At 44.4% G+C, this 18,748-nt stretch overlaps 1 protein-coding gene and 1 long non-coding RNA gene across 2 annotated transcripts in view; one reads left to right on the top strand and one right to left on the bottom strand.

The window, feature by feature from the left end:
• The first annotated feature begins 223 nt into the window (after nt 1-223).
• The window catches only part of LOC112070364 (YTH domain-containing protein 1-like), a 35,740-nt gene continuing 17,215 nt past the window's right edge, over nt 224-18,748 (top strand). Inside the window, 8 exon segments of the mRNA XM_070438939.1 lie at nt 224-461; nt 4,863-4,961; nt 8,145-8,470; nt 10,891-11,254; nt 13,482-13,630; nt 14,055-14,163; nt 14,911-15,028; nt 15,344-15,428. Of these exon segments, the coding sequence (XP_070295040.1) occupies nt 434-461; nt 4,863-4,961; nt 8,145-8,470; nt 10,891-11,254; nt 13,482-13,630; nt 14,055-14,163; nt 14,911-15,028; nt 15,344-15,428 (1,278 nt within the window). The 5' untranslated portion in view covers nt 224-433.
• LOC139024288 (uncharacterized) overlaps nt 17,782-18,748 on the bottom strand; it is a 1,098-nt gene continuing 131 nt past the window's right edge. Inside the window, exons 2-3 of the long non-coding RNA XR_011475579.1 lie at nt 17,857-17,918; nt 17,782-17,825 (exon numbers count right to left, since the gene is read on the bottom strand). This is a non-coding gene — a long non-coding RNA (uncharacterized lncRNA). The remainder of the gene's footprint in view (nt 17,826-17,856; nt 17,919-18,748) is intronic.

Below are 18,748 nucleotides of genomic sequence, written 5' to 3'. Positions count from 1 at the left end.
ACCACCCAGCCCTCGGAATTGTGGGTAAAACGCTTTGTAGCGGTCCACTAGATAGCACAGTCTCAAAGTTAACGATATCTTAACAATTCTTGAACACAAAAATCTTCTTTATGTTTTTAATATAAGGTTACCAGTGTGGTCAACGTTAGGGTTAAGGTTGTATTTAATGTTAGGTTTCATCACATTTAAAGACGATAACGTGCCGAAATAGGAGGGGTCTAAGACTTTGTGGCTGTGGTAACGACCCTTTGCAGCAGGAGGGATGCAGTAATCCGCCATTTCAGTAGCTACGATGAGACCTACTTCCAGTAAACATTGAGAGGGGACCATCAATTTACCACCTTTTTTTTGCGTAGTTAGGTATAGGGCAACCGTGAGGGGTGACAAAACGAGTCCTCTAAAGGTTTGCGGAAAGCAGGGAAAGGGGCGGAAGATGGCGGTCGACAGACGAGACGAGAAAGGTACGGCGCGTTCGTCGCAGTAACGTTGGCTAGCTAGCAACGCCTCTAACTTGCTAACCATTGTCCCGTGTGGTCCTCCTATTTCTTTGTCAATTATGCTAGCTAGAAAGCCATCGTTGACAGTAGTCCAGTTACTCACAATTTGCCTTCAAGAATGGTTAATTTAAACTTTATCAAATTAATTTGGACACAGCCAGTTAGCTCATTAGCTAGGTTAACGCGACCACCTCTTACTAGTTAGCTACATTAGCTAACGACATCGCCATAGCTTGGTAGCTAACTATCGATAGCTAAAAGTACACCCAGGTTTATACTCTGGCCATAGCTAGCTAACTATTGAGGTATTAGGTAACGTTATCTACAGCGATGGTTAACCGCTAGTATCACGTCGCATTAGCTATCAAACAAAATCAAGCAGAATTGTGCAACTGAATTCCGAGTACCCGATTTGTGCACCCCTTACCTGGCTCTAGTAGCCAAGTCAAACCCCATTCCAGGGCCGTCATTGGAAATACGAATTTGCTCTTAACTGACTTGCCTAGTTAAATATAAATATGGTAGATCACCAAAATAAATCACGTTATTGGACTCATTCAGCAGTTTTGACCTAATTAAGTAGAATACTATTGGAAATGTATGATGAGAGTTAAATGTAACGTTATATTCGATTAATATTCCGGCGTATGGCGATATTTTACGATCCAAACATCTGGAATTGCTTCAGTACAATTGGTCGCAAACACATATTTAGCGGATGTTATTGGTCGCAAACACATATTTAGCAGATGTTATTGGTCGCACACACATATTTAGCGGATGTTATTGCGTGTGTAGCGAAATTCTAACATTATCCCCGGTGTACCGGTACGTACATGATCCATTAATGCTGCAAAGTCTTCGAGTAACTCCTTAACAATAGTTTATGGCGGGCAAATTATGTGCGCTTTCTTTGAGACATTTTCCAACACAACACTAAAATGGCTAATGCCTAGGAATGCTAGTCAGGGATGTCGCTTATCTGTTTAAGCCAATCAGGTTTCAACAGTCTGTTTACCCCTGACAGAACGCAGCCGTGCAACATCAGGAAGTAGCATTACTCTCTAGCATGGCGGTGGAAACGTATGTTTCCCAAAGAAAGTACGCATATTTAACCCCTTTTTTTCAGCCTACTCGCCATTTAAATCTATACTGAACAGAAATATAAACGCAACATGGAGCAATTTCAATTATTTTATTTCGTTACATATAGGGAAATCGGTCAATTGAAATAAATTCACGAGGTCCTAATCTATGGATTTCACACATGACTGGGCAGAGGCGCAGCCATGGATAGGCCTGGGAGGGCATTGGCCCACCCACTTGGGAGCCAGGCCCAACCAATCAGAATTAGTTTTTCCAAACAAAAGTGCTTTATTACAGACAGAAATACTCCACAGTTTTCCGGGTGGCTGGTCTCCGATGATCCCACAGGTGAAGAACCCATATGTGGAGGTCCTGGGCTGGCGTGGTTACATGTGGTTGTGAGGCCTGTTGGACTTACTGCCAAATTCTCTAAAACGGCATTGGATTCAGCTTGAACATTAAATTCAATGACACAGCTCTGGTGGAGATTACTGCAGTCAGCATGCCAATTGCATTTTTGTCCCTAGCACAAGGTGCACCTGTGTATTGATCATGCTGTTTAATCAGAGAACAGCTCACTAACAGGGATGTGTAAAGAAATTTGTGCACGAAATTAGAGAAATACGCTTTTTGTGCATATTAACATTTACTGGGATCTAATATTCCAACTCATGAAACATGGGACCCACACTTTACATGGTGCGTTTTAGTTTAGGAGGAAATCGACTAAACCTTGAATGGAGAATGTTTTAATTATGAATCGGTCCATGCAGCTGCATACCAGATTTTCATTGGCAAAAAAAAAGAACACAAAGCTGACTAAACTCTATGGTCCTTTTCAATCCTACTTTTGTAAATTATTGTGTGGTATAGCTTCCAGTACAATATTGAGTGCTATAGCTTCCAGTACAATATTGAGTGTTATAGCTTCCAGTACAATATTGAGTGCTATAGCTTCCAGTACAATATTGAGTGCTATAGCTTCCAGTACAATATTGAGTGTTATAGCTTCCAGTACAATTTTGTGTGCTATAGCTTCCAGTACAATATTGGGTGTTATAGCTTCCAGTACAATTTTGTGTGCTATAGCTTCCAGTACAATTTTGTGTGCTATAGCTTCCAGTAAAATATTGAGTGGTATAGCTTCCAGTACAATATTGAGTGGTATAGCTTCCAGTAAATTTGTGTGCTATAGCTTCCAGTACAATATTGTGTGGGCTATAGCTAACAGTACAATATTGAGTGGTATAGCCTTCACAGTACAATAGGTGTGCTACTTAGCAAGTGTGCTCAGTACAATATTGTGTGCTATAGTTCCAGTACAATATTTGTGTGCTATAGCTTCAGTACAACTATTGTTGTGCTATCCTTCCAGTACAAAATGTGTGCTATAGCTTCCAGTACAATATTGTGTGCTATAGCTTCCAGTACAATATTGTGTGCTATAGCTTCCAGTACAATATTGTGTGCTATAGCTTGCAAAATAAACAAATGTGTCTCTGGGTGATGCATTTTTCCATCATTAGGACTGTTTTAGGAATGTCTCGTAATCAATATGCAGAAACAGTCAATTTAATGTTTTCAATATATCACAAACTACCTACACATTAGGGAAGTTAACGGTTAGCTGCAGAAAATAGATTTGGTTAATTAGCATCATTTTGTGTTTTCGTTTGTCTTATCTTTTCACGCGCACATCAAACATACGCTATTTGGCTCCTCGAACTAGTCTAATGCCTCTCAAGACAGTTTCCCCCCCCCGGGATGCATAAGTCCAGTGTTTATTTATTTATTTCACAATGGAAAAATGCTTTTAAGTTATATGACTAACACCAGATATAAAGTATGTAGAAAAGATAATGTACCCGACATGATTATGTGCACACCTGATTGTCGAATATCTCATTCCAAAATCATGGCCATTAATATGGAGTTTCTCCACTCTTCTGGGAAGGCTTTCCACTAGATGTTGGAACATTGCTGCGGGGACTTGCTTCCATTCAGCCACGAGCATTAGTGAGGCCGGGCACTGATGTTGGGCGATTAGGCCTGTCCTGTTCACACTAACCTTACAAAAAAAACACAGGATCCGCTAATTATATGTACAGTGTGTTTTGGAATGTATTCATACCCTTACACATTTTGATACGTTACAGCCTTATTCTTAAATTGATTTAAATAACTTATTTCCCCCTCATCTACACACACTACATAATACAAAGCAACGACAGGTTTTTAGACATGTTTATTTACATAACTATTCAGACCCTTTGCTATGAGACTCAACATTGAGCTCGGGTGCATCCTGTTTCCATTGATCCTCCTTGAGATGTTTCTACATCTTGATTGGAGTCCATCTGTGGTAAATTCAATTGATTGGACATGGGCTGGTAGTGTGTCCCACCCACACATTCTTGCCACAATCACATTTTTCTCACTAGTTGAACCAGTTACAGAGTTACATTTTTTTCCCCCAATGCACAATTGAACCAGGTGCTCGAGAAAAGCTTCCGTAGTGACTGCAGCAGCTCGTTCATTCACCCTGCCAACTACTATCTGAGACTAGTGGCTTGGATGCAGGGGGATAACAAGTACAATCATGCCTCTAACTAGCTGACTAAACTCAACTTCACCATTTTATGATGGAGTTGAGCGTTGACTAATGTTGGTGGACTGGAGCTCTGACATCACACATGTAAAATACTGATTTCATTACCCAAAGCCCCCTGGCCCTATGATTTGATCATCCGGGACCTGGTCGGAGCTCCACCCAGAATATTTGCCGCTCAACTCCATAACTCGTTGAGTTTAGTCGACTTTAACAAGTCTAGCCACTCGACTCTGATTCTCAAAGTTGATTAAAAACACGTATGCTACCTACATCCCAAATGGCATTTTATTCCCTCCATAGTGCACTTGTTTTGACCAGAGCTCTATGGGCCTTGGTCCAAGTTAGCTACCCTAAATGGACTCTGCACTCTGTTATGTTGAAATCTACCCTAAATGGACTCTGCACTCTGTTATGTTGAAATCTACCCTAAATGGACTCTGCACTCTGTTATGTGGAATCTATACTCAAACACTAAATGGAATGCATGTACTCTTGGCACTCTGTTAATGTTGAATAATCTACCTAAATTGCGACTCTGCACTCTGTTATGTTGAAATCTACCCTAAATGGACTCTGCACTCTGTTATGTTGAAATCTACCCTAAATGGACTCTGCACTCTTATGTTGAAATTTGCTATGTCTAACTGTGGTTAAATCTGTCGTCCCAGAGGGAGAGCTCAACGTCCTGGATGACATCCTCACCGAGGCCCCTGACCAGGATGACGAGCTCTATAACCCTGAGAGTGAACAGCACGTCCAGAAAAAAGGTACCTTTTTAACAGTGCACTTCTGGTCATTTTAAAAGGTTAAAAGATTATATTAGCGAGCCTCATTGCCAATCTGTACCATCATGCCCAAATCACTGTCAGTCTTTGTCATCCCTTTTTGCAATGTACACTGAACAAAAAAATATATATAAACGCAAAATACAACAATTTTAAAGATTTTATTTAGTTACAGTTCATATAAGGAAACTGGTCAATTTCGTGACTGGGAATACAGATATGCATCTGTTGGACACAGACACCTTAAAAAAAGGTAGGGGCGTGGATCAGAACCATTCAGTATCTGGTGTGACCACCATTTGCCTCATGCAGCGTGACACATCTCCTTCGCATAGAATTGATCAGGCTGTTGATTGTGGTCTGTGGAATGTTGTCTCCTCTTCAATGGCTGTGTGAAGTAGCTGGATATATTGGCGGGAATTGGAACACGCTGTTGTCCACGTCGATCCAGAGCATCCCAAACATGCTCAATGGGTGACAAATCTGGTGAGTATGCAGTCCATTGATGAACTGGGACATTTTCAGCTTCCAGGAATTGCGTACAGATCCTTGCGACATGGGGCCGTGCATTATCATGCTGAAACATGAGGTGATGGCGGTGGATGAATGGCACGACAATGGGCCTCAGGATCTCATCACGATATCTCTGCATTTAAATGGCCATCGATAAAATGCAATTGTGTTCGTTGTCTGTGGTTTATGCCTGCCCCATACCATAACCCCACCACCACCATGGGGCACTCTGTTCACAACGTTGACATCAGCAAACCGCTCACTCACACAACGCCATCTGTCATCTGCCCGGTACAGTTGAAACCAGGATTAATCTGTGAAGAGCACACTTCTCCAACGTGTCAGTGGCTATTTGCCCACTGAAATCGGTTACGACGTCAAACTGCAGTCAAGACCCTGGTGAGGGTCAATTTTGAGAAGTTATTTGTTCGTATGGAGATCTGGGATCTTTTATTTCAGCTCATGAAACATGGGACTAACGTTTTACGTGTTGATAGTTCAATATAGTTGGCAAGAACACAAACAGTTGAATAAGGGTGCACGTTTGTTATTTATTATTTTATTGAATACAATATATAAGCCCCAAACAGAACAAGATCACAAAGACCTTTTTAAAAGGTGCCACACACAGAATAGTTTTCCTTTTGTAATTTCAGAAAATGTCCATAATATATCTGCATTAATATTGGAACGTGTTTCACAGTAATCCGTACCCGCCAGTGTTGTGATTGGCTGTGATATTGGCCTATTGATCCCTCCTGCTGGAGTGGCATCTGTTGTCAAAATGAGAAAGCTGTTCTGACTTTGGCTGTCAAATCGTGTCATATTTCCTGGTTGCTAAAATTATACACTGGTTCACTCAATTTCAGTTTGTGAGGAAAACAAGCACTGAATAGTGTAGAGAATCATTGTACCATCTAAATCGCTGTGAATTATGAACTCAGCAAAAAAAAGACCAGGACCTGGTCTTTCAAAGATAATTCGTAAAAATCCAAATAACTTCACAGATCTTCATTGTAAAGGGTTTTAACACTGTGTCCCATGCTTGTTCAATGAACCATAAACAATTAATGAACATGCACCTGTGGAACGGTCTTTAACTTCTTATGGCTGCAGGGGCAGTATTGAGTAGCTTGGATGAAAGGTGCACAGAGGTGCCCATATTAAACGGCCTGCTCCTCAGTCCCAGTTGCTAATATATGCATATTATTATTAGTATTGGATAGAAAACACTCTGAAGTTTCTAAAACTGTTTGAATTATGTCTGTGAGTATAACAGAACTCACATGGCAGGCAAAACCCTGAGAAGTTCCACTTCCTGTTTATATTTTTTCTGGGGGTGCCAAATTTTCAACCAAGGTCCCATTGAAATCACAGCGAGACATTGATGAGTTTTCACTTCCTACGGCTTCCACTAGATGTCAACAATCAATGGAACTTTCAAATACAATCAAATTGATTAGAACAGTGTAGACATTGTTAATGTTGTAAATGACTATTGTAGCTGGAAACGGCTGATTTTTCAATGGAATATCTACATAGGTGTACAGAGGCCCATTATCAGCAACCATCACTCCTGTGTTCCAATGGCATGTTGTGTTAGCTAATCCAAGTTTATAATTTTAAAAGGCTAGTTGATCATTAGAAAACCCTTTTGCAATTATGTTATCACAGCTGAAAACTGTGTCCTGATTTAAAGAAGCAATACAACTGGCCTTTAGACTAGTTGAGTATCTGGACTATCAGCATTTGTGGGTTCGATTACAGGCTCAAAATGGAGACRAGTACATTAGTGTGTCTAGTTTGAGAAACAGACGCCTCACAAGTCCTCAACTGGCAGCTTCATTAAATAGTACCGACAAAACACCAGTCTCAACGTCAACAGTGAAGAGGCAGGATGCTGGCCTTCTAGGCAGAGTTCCTCTGTCCATTGTCTGTTCTTTTGCCCATGTTAATCTTTTCTTTTCATTGGCCAGTCTAAGATATGGCTTTTTCTTTGCAACTCTCCCTAGAAGGCCAGCATCCCAGAGTCGCCTCTTCACTGTTGACATTGACACTGGTGTTTTGCGGGTACTATTTAATGAAGCTGCCAGTTGAGGACTTGTGAGGCGTCTGTTTCTCAAACTAGACACTTTATGACAATTTTGTTAGCACAGTTTTCAGCTGTGCTAACATAATTGCAAAAGGGTTTTCTAACGATCAATTAACCTTTTAAAATGATAAACTTGGATTAGCTAAGACAACGTGCCATTGGAACACAGGAGTGATGGTTGCTGATAATGGGCCTCTGTACACCTATGTAGATATTCCATAAAAAATCTGCCATTTCCAGCTAAGATAGTCATTTACAACATAAACAATGTCTACACTGTATTTCGGATCAATTTGACTGTATTTTAATGGATTAAAAATGAGCGTTTCCTTCAAAAAACAAGGACATTTCTAAGTGACCCAAAACTTTTTAATGGTAGTGGATGTAATTTTTCTATCACATAACACAGCCACAAAGTCGGAACAGATGCCGCTCCGGTGGGAGAAATAAAGTGAGACTTTAACAGACAGTACAAGGCAGAAGAGTTTAAGAACATGGACACATTTTCAAAATGTAATATTGAAGATTTAATATGACTTTCCCCCTCCCCCCTCCTGCAGGATCTAAGAGGAAGAATGACCGAGGGGACGACCACGAGCTGAAACGTCTTCGGCCCTCGGCTCACACCACCAGACAGGCCACTAAAAGATCTGCCCCCTCGGCTGGTGCCAGCGGGAAAAAGCTGGTCAACCTCAGGGGTGGGCGGCACCCCTCCGAATACAAGACTGAAGATTACTACGACGACCGGAAGACCCATTCCATCCGAGCTGGTGGGGCGCAGCGGGGGGACCCTCCCAAAGCATCCCATCTTGTCAAGCCTCTGGGCCGCAGGAGAGAGCCAGACAGACAGAGGATCAAGCCCCTCATGCCTGAGCTAACCACAGAGGTAGGAGTGGCTTCACTAAGGGTCACGAGGGGAAGTTACTTTAGCAAATCTGCTGGGCTGTTTTAGGTCTTTTCACTTCGCTAGTCGGTATAGCCTTTTCTTGTTATAATGAAATGAGATGCATCTTCTAGTGATCTATAGATAGGACAGGTCCCTGTCGGTCACAAAGCCAGCGACGACAGGGAAACACTGCTGGTTTGTAGGACAGGTCCCTGTCTGTCACAAAGCCAGCGACGACACGGAAACACTGCTGGTTTGTTGGACAGGTCCCTACTGCTGGTTTGTAGGACAGGTCCCTGTCGGTCACGAAGCCAGCGTCGACGGGGAAACACTGCTGGTTTGTAGGACAGGGAAACACTGCTGGTTTGTAGGACAGGGAAACACTGCTGGTTTGTAGGACAGGGAAACACTGCTAGTTTGTAGGACAGGGAAACACTGCTAGTTTGTAGGACAGGGAAACACTGCTGGTTTGTCAGTCTGTCCCGCTTCTCGGTAGCTGTTTTTGTGCGCTGTGGTTGGCTGCAGTCAACAATAGAAATGAACGGAGGAGAGGACATGATGCTGTATCTTCTGTCAGTGAATTTCCACATCTCATGTTATGTAACTGGTAACGATGAGTTGAGGTCCACTTCATTATTGTTTTCTGGCACATTCATTTATTGTGTGTTTCCACCACTGAGTCGGGGTACGGAGGCTATTTACGATTCCTTTGATTCTATTCATATTTCCGGTTCTTTGATTGGCAGCTGATCAGCTTGTGTTGACTAGTTTATAGAAGGTGTATTACTGACTGAATAAAGTCAAACTCCAAATCATACAACGTAATTATGTCGCATCGGGACAGTGAACCAAAAATCTGCTATTTTTCCTAGTATTCAAAGCCCCGTGTCGAGACTTGCCAGTGACCGCTGAAGTGACTCGTCAGCGTAGCCTAGTGATTGGTTGTTTGCGAATGAACGGCTCTTTTTTTGAGCTGATCTTTTAGGTGAATCGAATCGGTGAGAGAGCCGTTCATTTGGCTCACTAATTTGCGTACTGGTAGGCTACTACTGCTTCTTGGTGAATATCTGCAGATACATTTAGAGAATCGTTTTGATGAAGAAGGTGAATCATCACTGCTGGAACAATAGGTCGTGGAGAACCTCATTCTGGTGCAAAATAGGATGAAAAAAAGCTGATGTCATTATACCTGTCTGGTATTATTAAAGAGATTGATGTAGGTCAACTGGAGTAAGTCAACTGCTGTTTTCTGTGTAACAAAGCACGTGTTTACACCCGGCTTCATGCATTAATCAGGCTTCATGCATTAATCAGACCTATAGGTGTACGGGTGACTGACTTTGCACTCCCCCCACTTTTATACAATCTAGCGTGGGGTCTGGGGGTCCTTCCCCTGAAATGTTATGTTTACACCATTTTCCTTCAATTCTATATTGTTTCTCAACAGGGAATATATGATATATATGATATATATGATAGAAACCAAACTTTTTTTCTTAGTTTTTTTGCCACAATAAACTAAATTGAAGGAGTAGACTAGACTCGTTTCTGCCTAGATTACTAATTTCCTGCCTTCCCTCAAAGTCCCACCCACAGGGTTTGATTGATGGGTTTGAAACCCTACCAGCTTATCTTAAACATCTTATCCCTTCCCTGACATTCTCACCCACAGTATTTGATTGACAGGCCAAACTGTTAAATATAGAAAATAACATTCGTTTCCTTAGCCCCCAAGTGTCCACAGCAGCAGAGCCAATAAAATACAGAATTTTACAAATACACAATTGTGGCAATTCATGGAACTGTAAACATGACTATAATCTTGAAGGCTGGTTTAATTGTAAAGGTTATCTTACTTAGTGATCATATAGGCCCTAGTCCATATCCAAAACAACCAACACACTGAAGTCATATAGGCCCTAGTCCATATCCAAAACAACCAACACACTGAAGTCATATAGGCCCTAGTTCATATCCAAAACAACCAACACACTGAAGTCATATAGGCCCTAGTTCATATCCAAAACAACCAACACACTGAAGCCATTTTATTTTTTTTCTGTCATTTTAATTGTAAACTCATGTCTTTCTACTCAATACCCCAACTAATTGTACCAATCTGGGAGGTGAAGTCGTTAAAGTCTATTATAATTTAGCTGTGAATCAAGCCATTGGAAGACCAGGGGCCGTCACAAATGGAGCTCGTTCTGCAAAAAAACATGTCTGGGGACGACGACTCCCTGCCTTGCTGCTTTTTCTATTTGGCTGACTTACGGAAAACACTTAAAGTGCACTGGTCTAGAAGAGTCCTATGGTCCACTTATTTAACTTGGCCTTTGCCAAAAGTAGTGCACTATATAGGGAATAGGGTGCCATTTGCGATACAGACCCTGATGCCTTTCTGTTCTCCTCTTGTCTAGAAGCTGATGCGTCCCATCGAGGGGAGTGTTGGCAGGGTCAGCACCTCCTCCAAGGAAGAGGCAGAAGAAGAGGCATCAGACCAGGAGACGGGCAGCACGGCCGACTCCTCCGAGGGAGACCGGTCCAACATGGAGGGAGAAGAGGTGATGGAGGAAGAAGAAGAGGAGGAGGAGGGAGAGAAGGGCCCAGAGGAAGACGAGGAAGAGGAGGAGGAAGAGTATGAACAGGAGGAAGGGGATCAGAGAGTTGTGAATGAACCGCCTGACTACGACACTCGCAGTGAAGCCAGCGATTCCCAGTCTGATTCAGTGTCGTTCTCCGAGGGGGAGTCGGTTCACTCTGGGTCTGGTTCTGACGCCTCAGGTAAACAAACATCCGCTCAACACATTTTTTTTCTCTTTTCACTATCCTGGTTGCATCTCATTCTCCCGACATCTGTTAACTTCCCTTCGTGGATTAAGAAGGAAATGACTGGTATCAGAAAATGGGTGAAACGGCCTCTCTAGCCCACGTCTACACCGATCCAATGTTGATTCGTATGTGAACGAGTGCCTGGGATTGAAACACCAAGGCTGAAGTGACTCCGTAACACTGCGATGCAGCGCCACTCGGGAGGCCCCGTGTATTTATGTCGCCTTTATTTTGACAGAGTCATGCTGAGACCAAGGTCTCTTTCACAGATAACCCTGTATCAAACATCAGTACACTAAAAGCAAAACACAAGTCTTAGAAAACAAACACATTCTTCAGTGAAATGGTCCTCAATCAGCCTTTTGGACTGTCCTAGAGGCACCAATCCATCCCATTTAGAGAGCTTTGGACTGTCCTAGAGGCACCAACAATTCATCCCATTTAGAGAGCCTTGGACTAATCCTTAGAGGCACCAATCCATCCCATTTTAGAGAGCCTTGGACTGTCCTAGAGACACCAATCCATCCCATTTAGAGAGCCTTGGACTGTCCTAGAGACACCAATCCATCCCATTTAGAGAGCCTTGGACTGTCCTAGAGACACCAATCCATCCCATTTAGAGAGCCTTGGACTGTCCAGAGACACCAATCCATCCCATTTAGAGAGCTTGGACTGTCCTAGAGACACCAATCCATCCCATTTAGAGAGCCTTGGACTTCCTAGAGACACCAATCCATCCCTTTAGAAAGCCTTGGACTGTCCTAGAGACACCAATCCATCCCATTTAGAGAGCCTTGGACTGTCCTAGAGCACAAATCCATCCCATTTAGAGAGCTTGGACTGTCCTAGAGACACCAATCCATCCCATTTAGAGAGCCTTGGACTGTCCTAGAGACACCAATCCATCCCATTTAGAGAGCCTTGGACTGTCCTAGAGACACCAATCCATCCCATTTAGAGAGCCTTGGAGATTATTCCAAAAGTAAGGTGCCAAAACTCTAACAGCAGATGTACATGGTTGAATATGGAAGGTATCTCCAGAGCTAGACATCTCTCAACCGCGTCTGGTATCTCTGTCCTATGAAGGTACCGCGGAGGTTTATGTAGGAGGGATTTATATAAACAGTGCAATTCATCAGTCTAGCTTTCAAAGAGGACCAGGCTACTTTCTGACACAGAAAGCTATTATGTATCCTGAACCTGGTTCCCCGTCGTAAAAGCCTAGTGTGTTTATCATGGACTGTGTCCAGCAGCTTTCAATACAGTGGCAGCTACATTCATATAAATGATATAAGCCGTATGAATATCAACGGAAGGATTAGTTTTCCGCTGTCTAATGACACACGTTAACACGGCCTTCCTTTAGAAGAACAGGTTAACTAACTCCTCAACATGCTTTCTGAAACACGCCTCTCGTCAATCCAGATGCCTACACGATCAAAAGTATGTGGACACCTGCTCATCCAACATCTCTTTACAAAATCATGGGTATTTAATATGGAGTTGGTCCCCCCTTTGCTGCTATAACAGCCTCCACTCTTCTGGGAAGGCTTTCTACTAGATGTTGGAACATTGCTGCGGAGACTTGCTTCCATTCAGCCACGAGCATTAGTGAGGTCGGGCACTGATGTTGGGGCGATTAGGCCTGGCTCGCAGTTGGTGTTCCAATTCATCTCAAAGGTGTTTGATGTGGTTGAGGTCGGGGCTCTGTGCAAGCCAGTCAAGTTCTTCCACACCGATCTCAACAAACCGTTTCTGTATGGACCTCGCTTTGTGCACGGGGGGCATTGTCATGCTAAAACAGGAAGGGGCCTTCCCCAAACTGTTGCCACAAAGAATTATCTAGAATGTCATTGTATGCTGTAGCGTTAAGATTTCCCTTCACTGGTACTAAGGGGCCCAAACAATAAAAACAGCCCCAGACCATTATTCCTCCTCCACCAAACTTTACAGTTGGCACTATGCATTGGGGCAGGTAGCGTTCTCCTGGCATCGGCCAAACCCAGATTTGTCCGTCGGGACTGCCAGATAGTGAAGCGTCATTCGTCAACTCCAGAAAACGTGTTTCCGCTGCTCCAGAGTCCAATGGCGACGAGCTTTACACCACTCCAGCCGACACTTGGCATTGCCGCTGTAATTTGATTTTATGATGTGATTTTTGTTTATTTTTGTCCTCCAGGTTCTGAGAAGAAGCATGAGAAACTATCCTCCTCTGTCCGAGCCGTCCGCAAGGACCAGACCAGCAAGCTGAAGTACATCCTGCGAGACGCACGCTTCTTCCTGATCAAGAGTAACAACCATGAGAACGTCTCCCTGGCCAAGGCTAAGGTGCACTTCTCTATCTTAACTTAGTCTCTCAATCTCTACCCAGTACAGCCAGTAGAGGACTGGCCCATCCCTCAGAGCCTGGTTCCTCTGGTCTACCCAGTACAGCCAGTAGAGGACTGGCCACCCCTCAGAGCCTGGTTCCTCTCTAGGTTTCTTCTAAGGAGTTTTTCCTAGCCACTGTGCTTTGACTTCTGCTTTGCCAGCTGTTTGGTTCTAGGCTGTGTAACTGTTAAGCATGTTGTTAAGCAACTTCTGATGTGAAAAGGGCTTTATAAAATATTTGATTTAGAATGTACAAAACACCAAATTACCGCCCAAAAATCGTATTGTCAGTTATATGTACTTTTATTTGTTCCTGTAGGGTAATGTTAACTGATGCTGAACACAAACAAGTCAGCTGTTTTATGTTGGTTGTTATTTCCAGGGAGTGTGGTCCACTCTGCCTGTTAATGAGAAGAAGCTGAACGCTGCCTTCCGTTCTGCCCGCAGCGTCATCCTGGTCTTCTCCGTCAGGGAGAGTGGAAAGTTCCAAGGTAAAACAACGCTGCATCTTAAATGGAATCCTATTCCCTATAATAGTGCACTACTTTTCACCAGGAGCCTCATTTTTCAAAGGTGCGTAGGCACAAATAAGACTCTAAAACCTAGCGCGCGAGACAGTTTTCCCACAGAGGTTGGGGATTGGTCCATTTTTGAACTCGACGGGGAAAGTGTGCGTATCTCCACACGAATCTCCGATCAAAAGAACGCACAACTTGTTGTTGATCAATTGTATTGCAACCAAATATAGTTTATTTTGAGGGAAACGGAGGTGTTGAATGCACAGTATTTATAATGATGGTAGGCTAATGATAATGCCATCCAGACACGGTTGATGAGGCCCCAGAGCCCTATTGTACTAACTAATCAATAACTAATCAATAACCTTTAGAAATCAAGCAGTACAAGGGAGGAGCTAAAACCTGCAGACCCCCGGATCTTCCAGGAATTAACAGCCCTACCTTAGACAGGATCTTGGTTTTCTATCTTGTCTTGGATCACATCCCTGATGTTATCATGCTGTGCGGAGGTCGACCTGTGTGTAGTGTACTGAATATGGTCTGTCCTGTGTGTAGCGTACTGAATATGGTCTGTCCTCCTGTGTGTAGTGTACTGAATAGGGTCTGTCCTCCGTGGTAGTGTACTGAATAGGGTCTGTCCTCCTGTGTGTAGTGTACTGAATAGGGTCTGTCCTCCTGTGTGTAGTGTACTGAATATGGTCTGTCCTCCTGTGTGTGTAGGTTTTGCCAGGCTGTCCTCGGAGTCCCATCATGGAGGGTCTCCCATCCACTGGGTCCTGCCTGCTGGGATGAATGCCAAGATGCTGGGTGGGGTGTTCAAAATCCACTGGATCTGCAGGTAAACGCACTGCTTTTGGCTTATCCTCAATGACATGGGTACGTTCCAAATGGCACCCTATTCCCTATATAGTGCGCTACTTTTTCCCCGGGCACATAAGGTTTGGGTCAAAAGTAGTGCACTACATAGTGAGTTTGGCGTGCCATTTGGAACGTGTCTCATGTCTTTACTGGCATTGTGGTAGCAGACAGAAATATGAATATGCAGATTTCCCCCCCCCAGCCAATTCAGTGTTTTGTGATCTCAGATCTGTTTTAAGACTTGTGCATCCCATGATCCGGTGTAAACGAATAATCTTAAATCTCATGTTTTCAGACGGGAGTTGCCGTTCACTAAAACGGCTCACCTCTCCAACCCGTGGAATGAACACAAGCCTGTAAAGATCGGCCGAGACGGACAGGTAAACATTCTTCATTTATGAAAGCTATCCTTGTCTTTTTGGTTCTGCGTCGATCACGTTCTAGAGCTTGTCACTCTAGGATTGTGGGTTTGATTCCTGCTGGGGTCAATCATACAATCATGTGTGCATACATTTTGTTAAGTTGCGTTGTATAAAAGCATCTACTGATTCGTAAAGTATTCAGAACCCTTGACTTTTTCCACATATTTTTTTTAACGTTACAGCCCGATCCTAAAAATAGATTAAATAGTTTCCCCCCTCATAATCTACAAACAATACCCCATAATGACAAATCAATAACATGTTCTGAGAAATATTAGCAAAAGAACAGAAATATTACATTTACGTTTACATTTACGTTACATTTAAGTATTCAGACCCTTTACTCAGTACTTTGTTGAAGCACCTTTGGCAGTGATTACAGCCTCAAGTCTTCTTGGGTATGATGCTACAAGCTTGGCACACCTGTTTTTGGGGAGTTTCTCCCATTTCTTCTCTGCAGATCCTGTCAAGCTCTGTCAGGTTGGATGGGGAGAGTTGCTGCACAGCTATTTTCAGGTCTCTCCAGAGATGTTCAATTGGGTTCAAGTCCGGGTTCTCACTGGGCCACTCAAGGACATTCAGAGACTTGTCCCAAAGCCACTCCTGCATTGTCTTGGCTGTGTACTTAGTGTTGTTGTCCTGTTGGAAGGTGAACCTTCACCCCAGTCTGAGGTCCTGAGCGCTCTGGAGCAGGTTTTCATCAAGGATCTCGCTGTACTTTGCTCTGTTCATCTTTCCCTCGATCCTGACTAGTCTCCCAGTCCCTGCTGTTGAAAAACATCCCCACAGCATGATGCTGCCACCACCACGCTTCACCGTAGGGATGGTGTCAGGTTTCCTCCAGATGTGACGCTTGGCATTCAGGCCAAAGATTTCAATCTTGGGTTCATCAGACCAGAGAATCTTGTTCCTCATGGTCAGAGAGACTTTAGGGGCCTTTTGGCAAACTCCAAGCAGGCTGTCATGTGCCTTTTACTAAAGAGTGGCTTCCATCTGGCCACTCTAACATAAAGGCCTGATTGGTGGAGTACTGCAGAGATGATTGTCCTTCTGGAAGGTTCTCCCATCTCCACAGAGGAACTCTGGAGCTCTGTCAGAGTGACCACCGGGTTCTTGGTCAACTCCCTGACCAAGGCCCTTCTCACCCGATTTCTCAGTTTGGCCGGGCAGCCAGCTCTAGGAAGAGTCTTGGTGGTTCCAAACGTCTTCCATTTCAGAATGATGGAGGCCACCGTGTTCTTGGAGACCTTCAATGCTGCAGAAATGTTTTGGTACCCTTCCCCAGATCTGTGCCTCGACACAATCCTGTCTTTGAACTCTACGGACAATTCCTTCGACCTCATGGCTTGGTTTTTGCTCTGACATGAACTGTCAACCATGGGACCTTATATAGACAGGTGTGTGCCTTTCCAAATCATGTCCAATCAATTGAATTTACCACATGTGGACTCCAATCAAGTTGTAGAAACACATTAAGGATGATCAATGGAAACATGATGCCCCTTGAGCTCAATTTCTAGTCTCATAGCAAATGGTCTTAATACTTATGTAAATAAGGTTTTTCTGTCTTTAATTTAAATGTGCAAACATGTCTAAACCAGTTTTTGCTTTTTCGTTATGTGGTATTGAAGGGGGGGGGGGTTATTTAATAAATGTTTTTGAATAAAGCTGTAACGTAACAATGTGGAAAAGGAGAATGGGGTCTGAATACTTTCTGAATGCTCTGTATTATATATTTATATTTTCACACTAATTCTAATTGAGTTTTATCTACTGATCTCTGGCCCGCCCATAGATACGGTTGGTTAACCCGGCCCGGCCCAATAGATACGGTGTTAACCCTGGGGCCCGGCCCATAGATACGGTGGTTAACACTGGCCCCCCATAGATACGGTGTTTAACACTGGCCCGCCCCATAGATACGGTGGTTAACACTGGCCCGGCCCATAGATACGGTGGTTAACACTGGCCCGGCCATAGATACGGTGGTTAACACTGGCCCGGCCCATAGATACGGTGGTTACACTGCCGGCCATAGATACGTGTGGTTAACACTGGCCCGGCCATAGATACGGTGGTTAACACTGGCCCGGCCCATAGATACGGTGGTTAACACTGCCGGCCCATAGATACGGGGTTAACACGGCCCGGCCATAGATACGTGGTTAACTCTGGCCCGGCCCATAGATACGGTGGTTAGCACTGGCCGCGGCCCATAGATACGGTGTTAGCACTGGCCCGGCCCATAGATACTGGGGTTAGCACTGGCCCGGCCATAGATACGTGTGGTTAACACTGGCCCGCCCATAGAACGGTGGTTAACACTGGCCCGGCCCATAGATACGGTGGTTAACACTGCCCGGCCCATAGATACGGTGGTTAACACGTGGCCCGGCCCATAGATACGGTGGTTAACACTGGCGCCGCCCATAGATACGGTGGTTAACACTGGCCGGCCATAGATAGTGGTACACTGGCCCGGCCCATAGATACGGGGTTAGCAATGGCCCGCCCATAGATACTGGGGTTAGCAATGTCCCCGCCCAATAGATACGTGGGTTAACACTGGCCCGGCCCATAGATACTGGGGTTAACACTGGCCCGGCCCATAGATACTGGGTAGCAATGGCCCGGCCCATAGATACTGAGGTTAGCAATGGCCCGGCCCAAAAGATACTGGGCTTAGCACTGGTCCAGCCCACTGGCCCGCCCATAGATACTGTGGTTAAACTGGTCCGGCCCACTGGCCCAGCTCATAGATACTGTGGTTTAACACTGGTCCAGCCCACTGGCCCGGCCCATAGATACTGTGGTTAACTGGTCCAGCCCACTGGCCCGGCCCATAATACTTGGTTAACACTGGCCGGCCACTGGCCCGGCCCATAGATACTGTGGAGCTGTGGTACGGGGTTCCTTAGCAACAGCCCAGAGGATGTCAGCAGGTTCCCTCTTCGCTGGGATGTGACGAGAAGCATTTCTGGGAGGGACGGTTTAGACCATCGGATCAGAACACTGCTCCGGCATCATGTCACGCCGACACAAAGTGCTCACTAGCAGTCCAAAAGAACATTTCTAACCTTGCGCGCGGCGGGTTCTCTGTGCGGCGGGCGTCCTCGAGAACGCGGCTCCGAAGGCATCCTCCGCTTGTGTCGCATTTTATGAACTTGATACAAGTCAATGCTCTCGTCCTGGGGAACAGCATGCACAGCTGCATCCACACCCTGGTTCGATCTCCTGACGGTCCCGAGGAGGGGGGGGGGGGAGACGGGACAAATCAT

The sequence above is a fragment of the Salvelinus sp. IW2-2015 genome, unplaced genomic scaffold, assembly GCF_002910315.2.
Source record: "Salvelinus sp. IW2-2015 unplaced genomic scaffold, ASM291031v2 Un_scaffold1305, whole genome shotgun sequence".
Taxonomy (NCBI): domain Eukaryota; kingdom Metazoa; phylum Chordata; class Actinopteri; order Salmoniformes; family Salmonidae; genus Salvelinus; species Salvelinus sp. IW2-2015.
The sequence above is the reverse complement of the archived record's forward strand: the minus strand, read 5'-3'. Positions and strand labels throughout refer to the sequence as shown.